Below are 20,712 nucleotides of genomic sequence, written 5' to 3' on the forward strand. Positions count from 1 at the left end.
GTGCTGCTATGAACATAGCTGAGCATGTATCTTTATGGTATGAATCGGCATTCCTTGGGTATATGCCCAAGAGTGGGATGGCTGGGTCTTGAGGTAGTTCAATTCCTAATTTTCTGAGAAACCGCCATACTGATTTCCACAGTGGTTGTACAAGTTTACATTCCCACCAACAGTGGAGGAGTGTTCCCTTTGCTCCACATCCTCTCCAACATTGGTTGTCATTGGTGTTTTTGATCGTAGCCATTCTAACAGGTGTAAAGAATAAACTTTTTAAAGACCCACACCATGGTATTTTTATGCACTATAAAGATTGAGAACCACTTCTGTAAGATATTTGATTGTAACTTACTATTCCTTTATATCTTCCACTGACCCACTCCACACATATGGTAACTTCGAGGAAAAAAAAAAAAAAACAATGATTTTAAAGTCAACCTCTGCATGCTGGGTCAGAGAAACAAAGTTATTTTCCTAATTTGTGCCAGATTAAAATGAGAATTTTCTCTAGTTGAGGAAATAACTGAACATCTTCTGGTAGAGATGCAATATGAGAAACTTGCTTTACAGCCTCTATAGGCAGAAAGATCGCTGAACCCCCAGTAAGGCTAAAATCATGTCTATATTGCAACCCTCAGGCCATTTTACAGATATGCCAGAATAGCAAAATAATATACCTGGAAAAATCAATTAATTGATAGAAATACTTATCCTCCACAACACCTAGGCTAAATATATTTCTTAAAATGACTTTTTGCACCTTACCTTCACTCTATTTCTGCCTCAGGTTTTCCAGTTTATGATATAGGTGATTGTATTATTATTTTTCCACTCATGAAATAGTCTCCTCTTTGCAATCTTTTACATGTTATAGACAACCTGGTTTTTCTGGAGAAGAAACTTATGTATGTTTAGCAAGCTGTTTGTTCGATTATATAAAAATGTGTGTCTTTCCTGAAACTGTTGGCCAAATACTAGTCTTTATTAGAAATCATTTGTGGGCCAGAAAAAAATGTTTTACTTATTTTTCTGTTTGGTTGTTGTTCAAAGACTGTAATATGATGGACAAGTTCAATAATGTATGATAAACATTCTGATACCCATAAAAGCTTTGTTTTTTTGAAACTCCAATTATCACTATAGTTATAAAATATTTGCTTTTTTTGGAAAAGAATGAGATTAGACCAGAATCAATTCATGTCTTTCCATTCTTCCTTTGTCTTACCACATACCTGCAAAACACTTATAAAATTATATATTTATGTACAAACTTGTCATTTTGAGTGAAATTGAACAGATGATGGCTTTAAGATAACCAGTCTATATATTCAATCCCTGCAAGGATGCAGCATAGTTTTAATTCTACACACTAAGGGAGACAATGGTCATAAAACTATAATGATAATAATGACAATAAACTGACAAGAGCTCTGATCTCATAGAGACTATTTTGGTGAGATGAAATAAAATTATGTAAATGTTATTATATGGTAAGTGACAACAAACTGTACAGGAAGAAAAGAAGTATAAAAAATGGACAATGATAGAGTGTATTTTGCAATGTTAAGCAGAGTGTACATAATACCTTTAACTTGCAAGGTGATGTTGATCAATGAATGAAAGCTACCACCACAATTTAAATGCATAGTCACCCAAAAACATACTTTGTAAAGGACTTTGTTAGTACTAAATCAATTTGACATTATTTTCCTATTAAGCTTATTAGTAGCTATTTGAAGAAGAAAAGAAGATGTAGTTCATTCCATTCATTGAGTTTTCCCTGTATAATTCTCAAACACAGATTTTCAACCAGTATTGATGTATTTGGTTACATAATTTTTGTTTATTATTTTTTATTTGTATATAAAGAAATGGATTCCTTTATGGCATTTTTATCATACTGAATTCTATCCACTTCCCTCCCCCTTCTGCTTAATAACACCGTGTTTGGGATAGTGTGTGTGTGGAGGGGTCACTTTGCAGTGTTCTTGGGCTCTTCCACTAGATGACAGTAGCAAGCTCCCATAGTCGCCACTCCCTTGTCTCCAAGTAAATGTGTTTGCAGTTGTTGCCAAATATCCTCTGAGATGCAAAATCGCCCAGAATAAGAACAACTGAACTATGTACACTCAACTTTTCATGATGGAAGATGAAGCAAAGCCAGTCTCACACAGTTATAATTTAGAAAGGTGTGTTTCTAGATAGGATATATAACAAGTTGTGCATCTGTAGGTGGTCAAATACATTATTGTAGTCTCCTCTACCACTTTTGGAAATATTCAATCATCCTATCATTTATTTTTAAAAGTATTCACATTTCATTTAATGAGAATCAAACTTTGGCTAAAATCTTTAGAAACAGGAGTTTATTAACCCACAGAACAATTATAATAGGCAGTCTGCACTATTTACCTAACCTTACAGTTGAGGAAACAGAGGCACACACAGGTTTCCCAGAGTCTTTCAAATGATACAGGCAAGGTTCAACTCTATATCGTTTGCAAAACTGGAGCATTCTATTTCCCCAACCTTTGCTTCCTTAGTATGTACTCTCTTTCCTATCTCAACATGCAACACATGTTAATATTTAGAATTAGATTTTTTAAGAAATCTTAAGTGACACATAATTACTATACATCTCCATAGAGTACAATTTGATATTTTAATGTTTGTGTAATTGTAACAATCAAATTAGAATGGTTAGTATTTAAAAGGCTCTGAATGGTTCTGTTCTAAACTATTTAACAAGTGAAGAAGGAAAACAGTGTGTCCTCTGAAAATTTGAATTTTTAAAAGACTAACCATTGTTTTAGTAAAAACATATACAATGGAACATTTTTGGACACATCCGTATTAAAATTATGTTATCTGAAAATCTTATTTCACAATAAAAGTTGCAATGCTTCTTTCAGCACTTATGTTAAAGAAAGCTGTTTTTTCACTGTTTAGTCCAGTGGTTTACCAATATACAGCAGGAATATTTTCTTTTTCCCCCCACACTTAATCTCCTGTAGAGTAGAATTCTATTGACAGTGTGAACACTTTTCAGTTAGAATGAACATATGTATTTCACCTATTTGCTCAATGCTACAGATCTCTTTTTTTAACATTTCTAGTGGCAGTTAGCAGTGTATGCTGCACGGTTTGTGCTCAATTTTTCACTCTGTAACATACTTCCATTTTGTTCCAAAATAATATGTTAGCTCCTTAATGACAAGGACTAAATTTCATAATTCTTTTGTCCACGACTTACATTAGGCATAGTATCTGTTCTAGACGAGATGCTTTATCTGCAAGAGGATTTAATTCTAATTCCTTGTTTGGAAAGCCAATTTTCTAATCTAAGGATCCAAAACATACCGGGATCATACTCATTTTGTACTTTATTACATCTCTGTTGCACAGATTGCTGGCCCTTCATTCCTTTGCCTCTGCCTTTCTGTTTCCATTTCTCTGTAATATTTTATTTACTATACCTAAAGAAATGTAACAATTTGGAGATCAAATTTTTTATTTTCTGCATTAGATAATGGCAACACTTGAAGAGTCATTGTTCAGCTGAGACTATGAATGCCTCTTTATATTCATGCAGGTCACATCATCACACAGCAGTTGGTCATTTTGTTGTTGTTATTGTTCTACAGTTTGGAAAAGGGAAGCAGGTGTCTTGCTTGTGCTGATTGTAACACTAATGATATCGACAAAGGAGAGTCCCGTGGGCCAGCTGTATTTAGGGAAAAGCTCTCAAATCAAATAATGGAGTATAATTTATTTGTTAAAGAATAAAACTGATGACTGGTAGGTATCTGCATTTTTCCAGTAGTCAGTGAGTCAGCTGTGTTCAGTTTCTATTCCTGTGTCACAATTTTCAATTCCCAGAGGAAAGGCTTAAGTCCATGAAAGACAGAGAATAAACCCTGCAGTCGTGTAAAACAGCTGCAGCAGCCTTGACTTTCATTTTCAAAGGGACTTTTCCATTCGCAGCATTTACTCCATACTTCCTCTTTATTCCACAAATAACTTTCTTCTCAGCTTTTCCATCTATTCATCTTGGCCTGAAAGAAGAAATTAAATTAAAGAGCTTGTTCTGTAAGTTGATTCTCAAGTGCTATTACAAAGCATTGCAGGTTTAGCAAACAGGCTCAATAAACGCCGTCTCTACTTTCCTTCAATAAATGGAGAGTTTGTCCATGTCCTTGGCTAGATGCTGTTGTCCTGTCATTACACTTTCAGTTTATACCATTTTGTTATGTGTGTTGATGAAGTTTTTTATATAAACATTTTGAATGCAATCCTTTTAAATGAAAATATTCAAACAAAACCACTTCTAGGACTTACAGAGAGATGATCTTAACTTCCAATCCATGTTTCTGTTTTTAATTTCATTGCCAATTAGGTTTATGCAAGCTTAACTAGTAAATTTCTACACAGCAGTATATTTATTCAGACTATGAGCAAAATATAAATGGCATTCAGACGTCAAGGCCTATTGCATGACTGAAATCAACTTCCGATGCATTTCTTAGTCGTTTTTCATAGCACACGATTGAAATCAGGAAAAAAAATCCCACAGAATAGTTTGACAGTTTCCACTCATGTACACTAAAACATAATATACTTCTACTAGATTTGGGCTATTACAGACCTTAACATGCAATGTGACCTTGATCTGAAAAGCATGTTTGGTTAGCCCAGAAACTTAATCATAAGAAGTCATAAGTAGAATCCTTCTTCTTTACTGCCCTTTTTCTGGGACCAGAAAATTTATTGCTTGTAGGACAGGTAGGATATGAACAATGGTCCAAATAGAGTCCAGGGTTATCTCATCTGTGTGAAAACTGCTGCTGAAAATCGATGTGACCTCTGCTATACTGTCATCCCAGTTCCCACCCTCTGTGTCCTATTTGTCTTTTGGTAGAAGCTTAGATCTGTGTGCTGTCTCTGTGTGTCTCTCTTGGGCCAGATTATCAAAATGAATCATTGCCTGCATACCTCTTATATTTCTATTTATTTTCCTGGAGTTGACTAGGTCTGATGAAATATGATTCTTTTTGCATTTGATCTTCACTGCAGCAAGCAGCACCTAATTCAGCTGTGTCTATATCTTTAAGGAAGAGCAATGCTATTTTGAAACTTCAATCTACTGCACAGTAACATTACAAACTATAGACCATGTAACCTGTCTTCATAATCAATAGCAATTTTCCTTTCAGCCAATTTAATGGTATTTCTTTCATCTTCAAAAAGAAGACTTCTAGTGATTTTAACGTGCTTATAATTATGTTTTATGCATGTTGAATATATCGCTTTCCTTTTCAGAAAGAATATCTCAGATTTTCACTACTGAAGTTATCAGTTTGCATTGAGTGATATAGGACAAGAAATCCATTAATTGTAAATTCTGTCACTAACAAAAATATTTATTCAGAGAATATTACGTTGTTTCTGATTCAGCAAGAAGTCAATGCTCTGTTTGTAGCAATTGATTCTTAAAGAATAAATGTCCTGGCATATATAAATTTGACTTTGATTTATAATCTTCAAAGTGGAGATGTAGAACTTCTCTAGTTGTTATACATATTGAGAAAAACTTATGAAGTCTTACCTTTCACACATTTCCTGTGCCCACATAGAGAAGACGATGTATAGATAAAAATGAACAAAGAACATTTCTTAACAAGTTGTGAAGTTTATTTAAAAGCATTAATGATGTTTGCTGAGACAGGTTTTAGGATTTAGGCATTTTATTTTTATCAGAAATCATTTCAAATATGGCATATTTGTGAATCAAGCTTACATAATTCACAATTTGCTGATTCCTACCTAAATAATTGTTTACAAGTTTCATACTTACCATTAGAGTGAGATAAGAAGAAGGCAGAAGGGAAAGATGGAAAGAAATAAGACAAGGAGAGAGGAGGGAGGGATTGAGATTCAATAAAATGTTTAGGTTAGTTTGCATAGTGGTGCGTGCCTGAAGTCACAACTCTTGAACACTCATGAGGCTGAGGCAGAAAGATGGAGCATTGGAGACAATATAGAGCTACATAGCCAAACCCTGTCTCAAAAATCTACAAAAATATTAGGGTGAATATTTATTTACTTATTTATTTTTATTTATTTTTGGTTTATCGAGACAGGATTTCTCTATGTAACAGTCATAGTTGTCCTGAACCTCACTTTATAGACCAGGCTGGACTCAAAAGCACAGAGATCCTCCTGCTTCTGCCTCCCGAGTACTGAGATTAAAAGTATGTGCTACCCCCTCCCAGCAATTTTCATGATTAATAGTGGAATAATTAAAGGTTATGGAAATATAGCCAAAAGGTGCTGTAGAAAACATGCACCATGTAACTATAATCAAAATGATCCTTTAGAAAAAAATTTAAATACAATATCTGGGAAAGTACTTGTTATAACTTTCTGTCAAAAATATTAATATGATATTTTTGGATTTTATAAAAACCTTTGAGGCTGATAGGCAAGAATCCTACATAGTCTTATAATAAAATCCCAGAGCCAGGTATCAGGGTGAAAGCTGAAAGATCAGAGAAGCAGAGCAAGCCACAGACACCACCTTTCACCTCACCAGTCACTCCTCTGCCTGACAGAGCATCTGCAAGAGCTAGAGTTCCTGTCTCCTCCTGCCTTAGATTCCTTTCTCTGCCCAGCCATATCACTTCCTGACTCAACCTTCCAAGTGCTGGGATTAAAGGTGTGTGATCCCAAGTGCTGGAATTAAAGGTGTGTGCCACCACTACATGGCTCTGTTTCTCTTTTAGATTGGATTAATCTCATGTAGCCCAGTGTGGCCTTGAACTCATAGATGTCCAGACAGATCTCTGCCTCTGCTTAGATTAAAGGTGTGTGCCACCACTGTCTATGTTAGACTATGGCTAACTCTGTGGCTGGATCTGTCCTCTGATCTTCAGGCAAGCTTTATTTCTAAGATTACAAATATATCACCACAGATAAATATGCTTTTTATATTAAAATTCAAATAATTGAAAACTTTATTTACTTATGCTATATTTTTATTAATTTATTTTGAGGAACATTTTTTAATTTTTGACATCTCTAGTTACAGTTGATTTTTTAGTAGATTTTTTTCTCATACAACACTTCAGGACCACGGTTTCCCCTACTTCCACTCCCCACAGCTTCTCCCCACCTCCTCTCTTCCCAAATCTACTCCTCCTCCAGTTCCTTTCGGAAAAGAGTAGGCCTCCAAGAGACAACCAAATACCACAAAAGAAAATACAACAAGACAAAGCAATATCCCTCACACCATGACTGGACAAGGTTACCTGACAGGAGGAAGAGTCCCAAGAGCAGGCAAAAGAGTTAGATACCCCTGTTCCCACTGTTAGGAGTCCCAAGCTAACAGTCATAGCATATATGCAGAGGACCTGGTCAACACCCATGTATGCCCATACTTGCCACTTCAAACTCTGTGAGCCCATGTGAGCCCTGCTTAGTTGATTTGTTGGGTCATGTTTTCTTAGTGTCCTGCATCCCCTCTGACTCCTACAACCTTTCCTTCCCCTCTACTGTGGGGTTCCTCGAGCTCTGATGGAAAGTACCCACTGGAGACCTCCAATTTATGCCGACTTTCTTTGTCTCTGTCTCTGTCTCTCTCTTTCTTCTCCTCTCTCTACATAATGTCTGCCTGTGGGTCTCTGCACCCATTCCTATCTGCTGCTGTGGGAAGTCTCTCTGATGACAACTAGGCAAGGCACCATCTATGAGTATAGGAGAATATCATTAGGAATCACTGGTTTTTAATTTATTATTTATTTATTATTATTATTATTATTTACCAGTCCTGTTTGGTTCTACCCTAGGCCTCTGGGCTGTGCCATCTCCAGTTCTCAGTGATCCAGGCAGTATAGGACATGTGCTCCCTTTCATGCCATGAGCCTCAAATTAAACCAGACATTGGTTTAACTCCCAAAAGTTTGGCACCACCATTAGGCCAGCACATATTGCCGGCAGGACAGATTGTAGATTGAGGTTTTTGTGGCTGGGTTGGTATACAGGCTTCTCTTTCTGTATCCTTCAGAGTACCTTCTTACATAGGGGTAAAAGCTTCATGCAGGCACCAGCTCAACCTATGTAGATTTTTCAGGTGGACTGGGGGTGGGTGGGGACAGGATAAAAGTTATCAGGTGTGTGGGGTGGACAATAGAGGGAGAAAGTGCAGGGAGAGACAGTTGGATTTGGGGGCCATTTGGGGGGACAGTGTGGGAACCCTGCAGTGGAGACATCTTGGAATCTATAACGGTGACCCTAGTGATGACTCCTAGAAATGGAAGACATCAAGTCTGAACTGGCAGTCGTTTGTAGCCAGTGCTCCAGGGGTTGGCCAGGTTGCATGGTCGAGTTGTTGGCTAAAGTTGGCTCTTAGAAAACTCTAAACAACCTAGGCTGATACTACGACAGGGAATCACTCTCCAAAACTGACAGAGGGGCCCAGTTGCCAAAAACAATATCCACACAGTTCATTGAACATAGAAAATCTTATTATTTAGTATCATCACTTAACATTGTAGAGCTTATTGATCTTAGAAAAATATCAAACATAAAGATGACTCAATATTAAGAGCATTATGTTGATGCCCCTTGATCATAGAATCCCTCTTTCCTCTTTTCAACTGGACTCCTGGAACTCGGCATGGTGCTTGGCTTTGGATCTCTGTATCTGCTTCTATCAGTTACTAAATGAAGGCTCTATGATGGCAGTTAGAGTACTCACCAATCTGATTATGATTTAGGAAACCTACAAAGACAACCAAGCCAAACTAGTAGGAACTCATGAACTTTAGATCAACAGCTGTGGAGCCTCCACGGGACTGGACTAGGTCCTCTGCATAAGCGAGACATTTTGGTAGCTTGTGCTTAATGGGCCCCCCTGGCAGTAGGATCAGGATCCATCCCTGGTGTATGAGCGGGCTTTTGGGAGCCCATTACCTATGATGGGAAACCTTACATAGCCTTGATGCAGGGGGAGGGGCTTGGATCTGCCTCAACTGAATGTACCAGGCTCTGCTGATTCCCCATGGGAGGCCTTACATTTTCAGAGGAGGGAGGGGGAGTTGGGAGGTAATCTTGGGGAGGGGAGTATGAAGAGAGAAGAGAAGGGAATTTTAATCGGCATGTAAAATAAATTAAAAAAAAAATCTTAATAGGCCAAGTGGTGGTGGCACATGCCTTAATCCCAGCACTCGGGAGGCAGAGCCGGGCAAATCTCTGTGAGTTCGAGGCCAGCCTGGTCTACAGAGCGAGATCCAAGAAAGGCACCAAAACTACACAGAGAAACCCTATTTTGATAAACCATAAAAAGAATTTATTAATAAAAAAGAGCATTTTGTTAAGAAATAATGCTGTCCTGTTAAGAAAACTCCCATGAAGATTCTTACCATTATATGCCACACCATCCCACACAAGAAATTCCACAACAAAACAGGACGACTGTCAAATCATTGGATTTCAAGGTTCTACACATAAACACACACACACACACACACACACACACACACACACACACACTTATAGACTATATATACACATACATATACGTACATATGCTTCCAACTGAAAAGTGAAGTCTATGTAACAAGTTAGTATCTACAGAAAACAGGCCAAAAGATAGACTGTTTTTGTAGTGCAGTTATTTATATAATATATGAAACTGGTTAGATATAAATTCAATTCAAACCTAATTTTTTAGTGAGTCTATTTCAAATATATTTACTAGCAGAATTTTACAATCACAGAGAAATGCATTTTTCAAAGTTTGATATGTCATTACTGAAATTCAGAAACTTCAATGACTAGATTAACTGAACTTTTATGATAGAAGACATTCTATGCATGAATATTGAAATATTAGTAACTGAGTTTGTTTTAATCCCAAGATTATCTCCCTAGGAACCTTTAATTGAAATTAAAAAAAATTCCTATTCCAGATATAGAGGAAACTACTACATATTTCATGCAATTCACTTAAGAGATTGTTAACCATAATTCATATAGATAGTCAACTTGTTAGGCTCTCATGAAAAAAAGAAATTCTTGTTATTGCTGGATATCTCTGTCTTAAACAGTTCTGAAATACCTTAATAAAAATTTCTATTTATGTTTCAGTATGTGACACTAAGAGATAATCTCATTTAAGTGCCCAAAACTTGATAGAAGATTCTTATAAATAAAAGGTGAGAATAGATAGGACTTGCAGTTTTCTTATAGATAATAATCTTCAAATTTAGAATTAACATTGAAAAATGTCCCATTCCCAGAAAGTAGATAATATCTATATAAAAGTTGATATATTCACACAAAGAAACTCCACCTAGTATTGAAAAGGAAAAATGACCACACATGTATAAATATTAAAAAATATGATGCTAAAATAAAATTATCTTAAGACAAAAATGCCACGTATTGTATGATTCTATTTATGTGAAATGTTGAGGAAAGAGAAAACATTAATGACAAAGTAGAACAATCATTATCATGGACTAGATGGCAAATGGAGACTATCTGCACATAGTTATGAAAAATATTGTGAAAAAACTGAGATTTTCTGAGATGAATTTGTTGTCATGCTTAATATGTTATGTAAAATTACTAAAAATTAAAATTTTATTTAAATATATTAATTGTATTATATGCAAATTATATATCAATGAAGGCATTAAAATAATGGTACTGTATGAGTAGGTGGATTCATAGACAGTGCTGAAAGAAATAGATGCCAACTTATACATCTGTTGGTAGCAATCTGATTGTCTAGTTTATAGATATGACAAAATTAGAGCACCCATAATTTAGTTTTAAAAAGAAAATTGTTATATACATCTATTAGAAATGACTTGGTGAAACATTTAGATTGTTAATTTGTGAAGCATCTGACATTAATTTTATCATTACAGAAGAAGTACCAACTCAAATTCCAATGATGAAGTCACCCTTGGACAAGATCCAGTTGGCTCCTGGACAGGCATTGTCCCCTGGATTTCCTGGACCATTCATTTTTGCTGATAGTCTATCCTCCGTGGAGACTCTGTTGACCAACATTCAGGTCAACAATATTTCTATAAACAAAATAAATGTAATACAAGACATTAGCACCTACATAAATTATTTCATATTAGAGAATTCAAAACGGATAAGATGAACTGCATTTCATTTGCTGTACATTGACAGGGTCTACTGAAAGTGGCTTTGGATAATGCTCGCATCCAGGAGAAGCAGATTCAGCAAGAAAAGAAGGAACTTCGAATAGAGCTCTACAGAGAAAGAGAAATTAGAGAAAACCTGGAGAGACAACTTGCAGTTGAGCTTCAAAGCAGAAGTAAGTTGAATGAGTTCAATTAAATGGTGAATATTGTGTTGGAAATGATTTTCTTCCTTATAGAAACACTTGCAGGAATAGCCTATAACTGCTAAAAATGAATAACAAACTAAACAAATAGTAATAACTAAGTCACATAGTAATAAGAAAATTTTTCTCTAAGGGATAATGAACGACATTTGTATTTGGACTAGTTACAGATTTGAAAACATACATAGCTATGGTTCTCTCATAATGTGATAAATTCTATCTAGGCATAGATTTTGTCACCTGGTCTTAAGTATAAAATATTTACTCTTCCCTAGTCAGGGAGCTATATTATATAATTGTAAAGTAAATGACACTCAGTCTCTCTCGTGGAAGGATTTACATTGTATAAGCCTAACACAACGAGAAAATTCCAAAATGCCTTTAATCCCAGTGCTTGAGAGGTAGAGGCAGGTGGTTCTTACTAACAACTTTAAAGTAATATCACTCTAAGAATATATTTCAATAGACTACTTTTCTGATTGAAATAATTTGTTAATGTATTTTAATAATCATTTGAATACAGTTACAATAGAAAAATAATTTCATTTCCAACCATACTTAACCATCTTCCATAAAAAAAAAAAGACAATATTTTCTGTCTCTGTCTCAAAAAAATCTACTTTTCATCTTGGATTGCTGAATTCTTATTTCAGGTATACAATAATTTATTTAGGTAACTGACTCTCTTCAAGTTATTGAAAACACCTTCGTATGTAAAATGACTAGAACTAAAACCTAGGCTATTCCAATATTTTGATCTGTTTAAAATATAGTATACATATAAACTCTTTTAGCATTTTTAAATATCATATAATTCCTTAGCTATATAATGTACTTTTAAAATGACATAGGAAGTTATGAACCAATTCTCTCATGGAAACCAATGTTACTGTTTGAGGATCTATCATATTAAGTTTTCAGAATTTAGAAATAATGTTTATATTATGGCAATAAAGTTTCTCTTTGAGATAGAAAGCTCTGAGAACTGAGCTGGAATTGTTATTTAGCTCTTCTTTAGCCTTTCTGCTTACTAGAGGCTCCTTACTGTGATTGCAGTTTTTTAGCTTGCTTATATAATCATTGCTGAAAGTTATTCTCATTAACATGTATATGAGTTTGTGTGTCTGTGTAGGAAGGGGAAGAAAGAGGGAGAGAAACAGAATTATTTAAATGAATAACCATTTGTTTATCTCTTCAATTGGTAACATTTCAGAGAAAGACACACTTGCTACTTTCATTTTTAAAGAATAAAATAATACTTCATGAGTATTTACGTGTTTTATTTTTTGAATTTTGAAATATGACTAGCAATAAGTTAATGAGTAATAGTATTTCTTCAGGGAATTATAAAATATGTAGGTTATTAAATGTATGTAGTATGACATTAGACAACAATTTTCCCAGCAAACTGCCACATTGTATAGATACATGTGTATGAGAGAGCATACATATTAGAAATGTGACAGTAAAGATAAGTCAATGCTGTCATTCAACTACAGTCAACAAAACACCAAATGGGTGAGAACTGGGACCAAAAGAAGCTAATCATATGTTAGCTGCTACATTTATGACTCCTTGCTTTTATACTTGTATCGATATACAATGTATACTTGTATCATTAAACTCAGCAATAATGCTGCATTAAGCATGCATTTACAAACTACTTTTCCACACTTTAGGTACAATGCAAAAGCGTCTGAAAAAGGAGAAAAAAGCTAAGAGGAAACTTCAGGAAGCCTTGGAATTTGAATCAAAGCGCCGAGAACAAATGGAGCAGGCACTGAAACAAGCTACAGCTAGTGACAGTGGTCTGAGGATGTTGAAAGGTAAGGCACACAAATGAAAACCTGAACAAAGAGAGAAAGAAAGGAAGGAAGAGGCTTTGACAGAGAGTATAATTTTAGGTTATGTGTTACAAGTCAAATGTCAAACTAAAAGAGCCTTTTCTCTGGGAGATATAAAAAAAATATTGTAGGTGGATATTTAATGTAGAATGTAGCAATATTGAGGTCCTCAGGAAGAATCCATTTGAAATGGAATTCTAAATAAATCATTGAAGATTCTATGTAAAGGGGTGCTTGAATCAAGGAATGGTAATTGAAATTTTTCTATTTTTATTTTATGATAAGATTTAAATTAATTGCCTAAGAGTGCTTCAATTGATTCAGATGCAATGTGAATTAAATTTTCAGGTAACCCCCTACACACATAACTTTTTTACAACATAATCACTAGCTTGTGTAAATTATCTGAGCACAATCATAACACATTTATTCATCCACTCATATAAAACTACAAATCACCATGTGAATGTCAGTTTCCCTTGCATTGACATAAACCAGTATCATTCACTATCATATCTTCCAAGGGGAAGCTACATTATAAAGATGAGTTGCTTCAATTTAGTCAATTGTATCTATCATATTTTGGTTGTTCTGTCATCTGAACATGTTAACTGAGTAGTTTTAGAGGTTTGTTTTTCTATTTTTATATAGACAGTTATTTTCCTAGAATATATCTTTAGAACTTTTCATGTACCTGGAAATATATTCTTAACTGCATAATTCAGTTATAGTATGTAAAATTCCTCCCTAGAATTAACAATAGAAATGTCAAAAGAAATAAAGGAAAGGGAGGGGAAACTAAACAAAACAAAAACTGCGTATACACACATAACAACAACAATTAATGAAAAAAGAGACTAAATTTCAAGGAGATAAAGAAAGAGCATATGTGAGGGCTTGGAGGACAGAGTGTGAAGTAGGCAATGATTTAATTATATTATAATATAAAAAACAAAAAAAGTTTAATAGAGAGAGACATATTTGCAGATCAAAAAAAAAATACTCCTCACAGTCTTGTGTTATGTATAATACAGAAATATTGGCTTGCTGCAAGTTTTCTTTAGATGGAATCAGAAAACAAAGAATTGTACCTTAATCCTCAATGCCAATTCTTTCAGATACTGGAATTCCAGATATTGAAATAGAAAATAACGGGACTCCTCATGACAGTGCTGCCATGCAAGGTACAATAAACAGCATTCTCCTTCCTATAAATACGTAATGTGTGCTCCGTGGAGGCATGGTAGGGAAAAATTTCTATGTTAATAGATTTCATTCAGGTAAAATGAGGTTAACTCTTCATACTCTGACCTAAGAAGCAATATACAAGGATCATCATTGGAGAAAAAGCATATGATATGACTTTAAAACTTCTAAATGTACAATTACTTAGGGATTTCATAGACACAATGTGAGCAAAGTTCTTCCATGAGTAGCTACTGACAGGATATATATTTGCATGTTATTCACATTCTAAAAGTGTTTAAATATGTAAGAAACATTTCACAAGCATACTGTACATGTGGCTTATAGACTTCACTGCTTTAGTGTTTGTAAAGGGCACAAGCACAATAATCACAACCTACGGATATTTTGAAGGTCTTCTATGACATTTTTATTAACCTTCAAATGTTGATAGAAATTTTTAGAAATCTTCTAAATATAGAAATAAGAATATGATTTATAATTTCCAATTTGCATGATTTACATAAGTACATTTATCTTTCACAATATTTTAGAATATTCAACAATAATAAAGTGGATGAATGACATCAATGTAGAGTTCTGTCAGACTGCATAGGCCCCAAAGAGTAGACTTACATTTAATCAGTGGAAATTTTCCTGTGTAATACTAATGTAGTTTTAGTTCTTTATTCACCTATAGATTGTATTATTTTCACACTTATTGTTTAAAACAAAGCCTGACTATACTAAAAATGCATCTCTAATGGATAATTTTTCTAACTTTACAATGCAAAGAAAGACATGAATATGTTGTTCACTGAAGGGTTTACACATGGGGCCTTTCTGCTTTCAGATTGTGTCTATGTGAAGACAACAGCAGGAGATATGAGCATGCTACTGGGCAGCTTCAGAAAATTTAGAAGCCCACATTTCTGTAGTTTTGAAATTATTTTTATAAAACCAGAAGCATCAGATCTCATGAACCTTCTGATAATGCTTGACTCTGCTGCACCTGAACACCTAAATACATTAATTTCATTAATTGTGAAAAATGCATGTGCTTAGATTTTTCAATGATGTTTGGGCTGTTTCTTAGGTCATTTTTGCTGGCCTGCTTCCCTCCCACAATTTAAAGGCCACATTACCTTTTGTGAAAGTTAAGTAAAAAGGGATTAACTGTTTAGCCAGTTCATTTACCACAGCTAAATTCATCAAGAAAGTGCTTAGCCTGCCGGAGGTGGGTCATGCATTTAATCCAAGCACTCAGGAGGCAGAGGCAGGTAGATCTCTGAGTTTGAGGCCAACTTGGTCAACAGTGAGTGAGTACCAGGACAGCCAGCACTACACAGAGAAATCCTGTCTTGCAAAACCAAAAAGAAAGAAAGAAAGAAGGGAGAGAGGTGGGAAGGAAGGGAGAGAAAAAGAGAGGGAGGGAGGAAGGGAGGGAAGGAGGGAGTGGGAGAAAGAGAGAAGGAGAGAAAGGAAGAAAGAAAGAGAGAGAATAAGAGAAAGAAAGAGAGAGAGAGAATGACAGAGAGAAAGAAAGTGCCACTACTAGCAAACCTGGTGACTGAGATTCCAGTTCTACATTAGGCTCCTGGTAGGAGTGAATTGGATGAAGTGTTTACTTGCTCATTTCTGAAACAGTAACACACAGATATACACAAAATCTTTAGGGAGCCCAAAGTTTGGCTGTGTCCCTAATTTGAATGGTACATAAGAATAGTATTGGAACTGAAAGGAGAATCCAAACAATACTAGTAGATTGTACCTACATTACGATTTATCCCTGTATCTTCAAGTCATTATATTTTATTTTTATGATGCCTTTAGATGACAGAAATAATATTTCCCCTATTCCAAGACATGTAGATTTTGAGTTGTCATTAATTTATTTTCACATAATAAATAACTTTTATCTTATTCAAGTGTGATCAAAATAGTCACATAAGTAAAAATAAATTCATCCCATATTCATTAAATAGCTTTTGTACATTAATTTATGTTTAAAGAAGCATGCATTTTTATATTGGCTTTCTCTGAACATATTTACTAGTTTATTTAAAGTAACAGAATCAGATGCAATATTCTAATTATTGTGGTAGTTTATTTTGAAACAATTAAACTGACCATTTCCAAAATAAAATTGTTTGCTTAGTATCTGTGGTCAACATTGTACATATATGATAAAATATAATAATTTAATAATTCCTCATTAGATATAATATAGACTTTTAAACTACATCAAATATCATTCACAATAAATGTGGTAAATATTGAAAAGTATACATTCTCCTCTTTTTTAGTCCAACATTTAAGCACTATACATGATAAATCTCTCATCGTTACTTTATGAAAAACTAAAATGAATATCTTATGTCAAAATTATATTAGAATCACAACATATCAAAAAGAGAATTTTATACCATGCATGGTGGCACACAAATTTAATTCTAATGTGTATGAAGCAGAGGCAGGTGGCTATCTGTGACTTCCAGGCCAGACTGCTCATCATTGTGAGTCCCAGGTGAACCAAGACTATATAGTTAGACCCTATCTCCAAAAACAAAAGATTTTTGTCAGCAAAAATAAATGATTTTGTTAGAGGAATAGATATCTGAAATTATGATCAGAATTAATCATAAAAATAGTTCACAAAATCAACTCTAATAATTACATAAGACAATCATTTTGCCTATAATTTTGAATATTCATAATTAAAGATTAATTTTATCTTCATTCAAAATCTTTAGAAACTATAATGCCTATAAAACATGAAATGTAAGCTTAGCTATTATTTTTCTATTCTTGCTAATAGGTTTGTTTTTGTATACCATGACTTCTTTTTTATTTACCTTGAACTGTTTACATATTTTTCACCTTCCTGTCTTACTCACTTTTGTAAGTTGGAAGATTACTTCCTCTCTTTGTTTGTCAGAATGAGTTCACTCTTGCCAATACAATGCCATTGCCAAACTCATCTACATCACAGGAAACAGTTCAGACTTCATTGATGTCCTTTCTCTTCCCATTGTCAATAGCTCTGCTGGATAGAAATCTATCATTAACCTAGTGCTCCTGCTTTGAAATTCAATTAGTTCCATCATGACATCTTCTTAAGAAGAAATAAAAGGATCTTGATAAAATATTGCATGGCACTCTTAGAAGCAAAGCAATCATACCTAGTTTTACCATAGTGTCCACATAAATTTGAATGAAGATAAACTACTCATGATCATTATATGTTTTATAATTCTCATCAACTTATTTTATTTCTAATGCACTTTGGATGTTGTTTGACAAAAAAAGATAACACATGTAGACAACCTCAATAAGCATAATTTTATATTTCAGCAGTCTATGATTATACCACCACCTAAAGATTCTCAGGTGGTCAAACCATGAGTACAGTATGCACTCTGGTGATTATCTCCACAGTTTCAGGAGCTGAATTTTTCAGAGGAGCATATGACCAAATGTGGTCCAATTCAAAATGTTCTAACTCAGCTGGGGACCTGAAAGACAGCACATCAACCATCTTATCAGTCAATCTCTGCTTCACATAAAATAAACATACCAAGTGTCATTAAGTGTACCTTCAGATCAATGATTTTTGCAAATGACCTTTAAGTGGCATTTGTGTGGTGCATTTTTGCTGATAAAAGCAAATTAAATTAGCGCAACTACAAGTGAGCTGATAAAAACCAAAACTGAACAGCAGTACCATTAGCTAACAAAGTAATATTTTCTCTTTACTGCATTCTGCCATTTAGTTATTATCCTATTGGAAATCTAATTATAATCCTTTTACTCCCCAGTCAAACTTCACAGTTTTTGCAAGCTTAGCACTGACAAGTGATTTCATTACATTTGATTGCCCATGCCCAGATTGACTTAACTTCACTTGGAGACCTAAAAGCCCTCTCAGTTTCTCAGATTCCCTGTTTGCACATTACTGCAACAGCTCCTTTAATTAATTAGCATGAACAGCAGTAACATGAACTGCTGAACAGAAAATAACATCATTTTATGATCACAGGGAGACTTCTCCTTTTGCATGTTTATACCTTAGTTAACATTTGTATGACTATATTTCATCATTAAGAGTGACTGGTAGAGTTCATGGTACAAGTTTCTTAAATTTAATAAAATGGATATTATTATTATCTTAATAAGAAAAACCAACACATGATATGAACTCCTAAATTTGAGATCAAAGCAGGTAGTATATAGAAATTTTCTAGTCATAAAATAAAACAATAAAAATGGATTCAGAAGAGATATCATCATAAAGTGCAAGGGCATAGTGACCCACTGTGTGTGTGCCTGACACTTCATTGGTTTTTATAAAAAGAAAACAACAGGAAATGCTAAGAACTGATTTTTGTAAGTGAAATACCTCTATGAATAATTTTTATATGTGCTTACTTAATGTTGGTTAATATAAGGTGATTGAATACCAAAATGTTTTTATTCTGGTATTTTTCTCTAATGCAAAGGAATTTTCAATAATTTCCTTTCTTTTGTAACCAACATCATTAGCAGATATTAAATTCAGCATGTTTACCAAGGTTAAAAATGTTGTATAAAATAAGCTCATTAAATTCTTTATTCTAAGTAATTTTAGTTCAAAAAACATGAAACATGGAAGCTTCTTCAGAACAGACATCACTGAAAGATATAAAATTTATGATTTCTTCTAAATAGTGTACCCTAAAAATGATGATGAAAAAATGAAAAGCAAAGTACATTTGTGTTTACTAATTCCCAAACACTGTGTCTTTTCAGTCTCTTAAGAGATTTCACTGAATACTTCTTGCTCTAACCCCATCAATTAATTCCCTTAATGTGATGTCATGTACTGTGTTGGAAGGTGTGCACAGTCTCTCTAATGCTCTCCTTGAACAGTGGATATATATTCTCTTATGGAGATGTTTAACACCTCAAGGACTAAAAAGAGTATAGAAATGTGAGTCACCTTAAAGACTTCCTCTCAAATGTTTTCTTTGAAATTAGAAGTGTTGTACTACTGTCTCAGTCAGTGTTCCAATCCTGTGGACAGACACCATAACCAAGGCAACTCTTCTAAAAATAAAGTATTTAACTGAGGGCTTGCTTACAGTTTCAGGTTAGTCCATTATCATAATGCCAGGGAGTATATGGCAGCATGCATGAAGGTGCTGGAGAGGTAGTAGCTGAGAGCTACATCCTGATCAGCAGAGAGGGGGGGGGAGGGGGTTGGTGTGGGCTTTTTAAAACTTCAAAGCCCAGCACAAGTGGACACAATTCCTCCAAAAAGGCCACACACACTACAGCAAATCCACACCTTCTAATTCTTCTAATCCTTTCAAAGAGTTCCACTCCCTGGAGACTAAACATTCGAAAGAATGATGGCAATTCTTTTCAAACTACCACAACTACCTGTAACTGTCATCATAGATAAAGGTTATACCAGAATCCTTGCAATGTCCTAGTGTCTTTCTCTAAAGTGGCAAATATGAATGTAATTTTATTTTCATCTTAAGTTTTATTAGGTGCCTTGAGTCTTTTCTTGTTGTTGCTATTGGTTTTACCCTCAGGAGGAATATGTTTTAATTTTTTAAACATTCAGGATTTTTATCTTGGTCAGTCATGCCTCCCAGATTATATCATACCACTCTACTGTGAAAAACCTATTATACCATGATACTGGTCATGTTTCTAGATCTTTCTTTAGGAGACTGTGGAACTACTTGATCATTTATGGCTTAGTTGTCATAGGTAGTTTACACCATGCCATTGCAGAGTTAGCAAAATCATTTGTCCTGACCCAAAATCTTCAGTGTTTATCATAATGATAAATCTCTTGTACAGACCTAAGACTTCCAGACTTATAATTCCAGATGCATTTCTTTTATACAATAGATGAAAATACAGTGATAGCGAGGTATTGAAAATTGCAAAGCAAGACACATTCTGGTCCTCAGCATTTGGAGACGACACAAGTTACACAAGTAGTTCTTTAATAAACAGGTCTTTCTTTTACTACCAGAGAGGAAGAATTGTTTACCTAGTAGCTACTATTTTAGGCCTTATCTTTACAAATGCAAAATATTTTAAAGATTTATTTTTATTATTTTGTAACTGCGTGTATATGTGTATATCTGTGTGGGTATTACACACCAGTGTAGGGGACCACAGAGTCCTGAGCTTGAGTTACCCACAGTTGTGAACCACTAGAATTCAATTCTGGGAACTGTACTTGTGCTTTCTGGAATATCAGGAAATGTTCTCCAGCCCCTATTTCTTTAAAAGTAGAAT

At 34.5% G+C, this 20,712-nt stretch overlaps 1 protein-coding gene across 1 annotated transcript in view; it reads left to right on the top strand.

The window, feature by feature from the left end:
• Dach2 (dachshund family transcription factor 2) overlaps positions 1 to 20,712 on the top strand; it is a 274,883-nt gene that overhangs the window by 247,530 nt on the left and 6,641 nt on the right. Inside the window, exons 8-11 of the mRNA XM_028874764.2 lie at positions 10,932 to 11,080; positions 11,206 to 11,353; positions 13,063 to 13,209; positions 14,346 to 14,411. Coding sequence (XP_028730597.2) covers positions 10,932 to 11,080; positions 11,206 to 11,353; positions 13,063 to 13,209; positions 14,346 to 14,411 — 510 coding nt within the window. The remainder of the gene's footprint in view (positions 1 to 10,931; positions 11,081 to 11,205; positions 11,354 to 13,062; positions 13,210 to 14,345; positions 14,412 to 20,712) is intronic.

The sequence above is a fragment of the Peromyscus leucopus genome, chromosome X, assembly GCF_004664715.2.
Source record: "Peromyscus leucopus breed LL Stock chromosome X, UCI_PerLeu_2.1, whole genome shotgun sequence".
NCBI lineage: Eukaryota > Metazoa > Chordata > Mammalia > Rodentia > Cricetidae > Peromyscus > Peromyscus leucopus.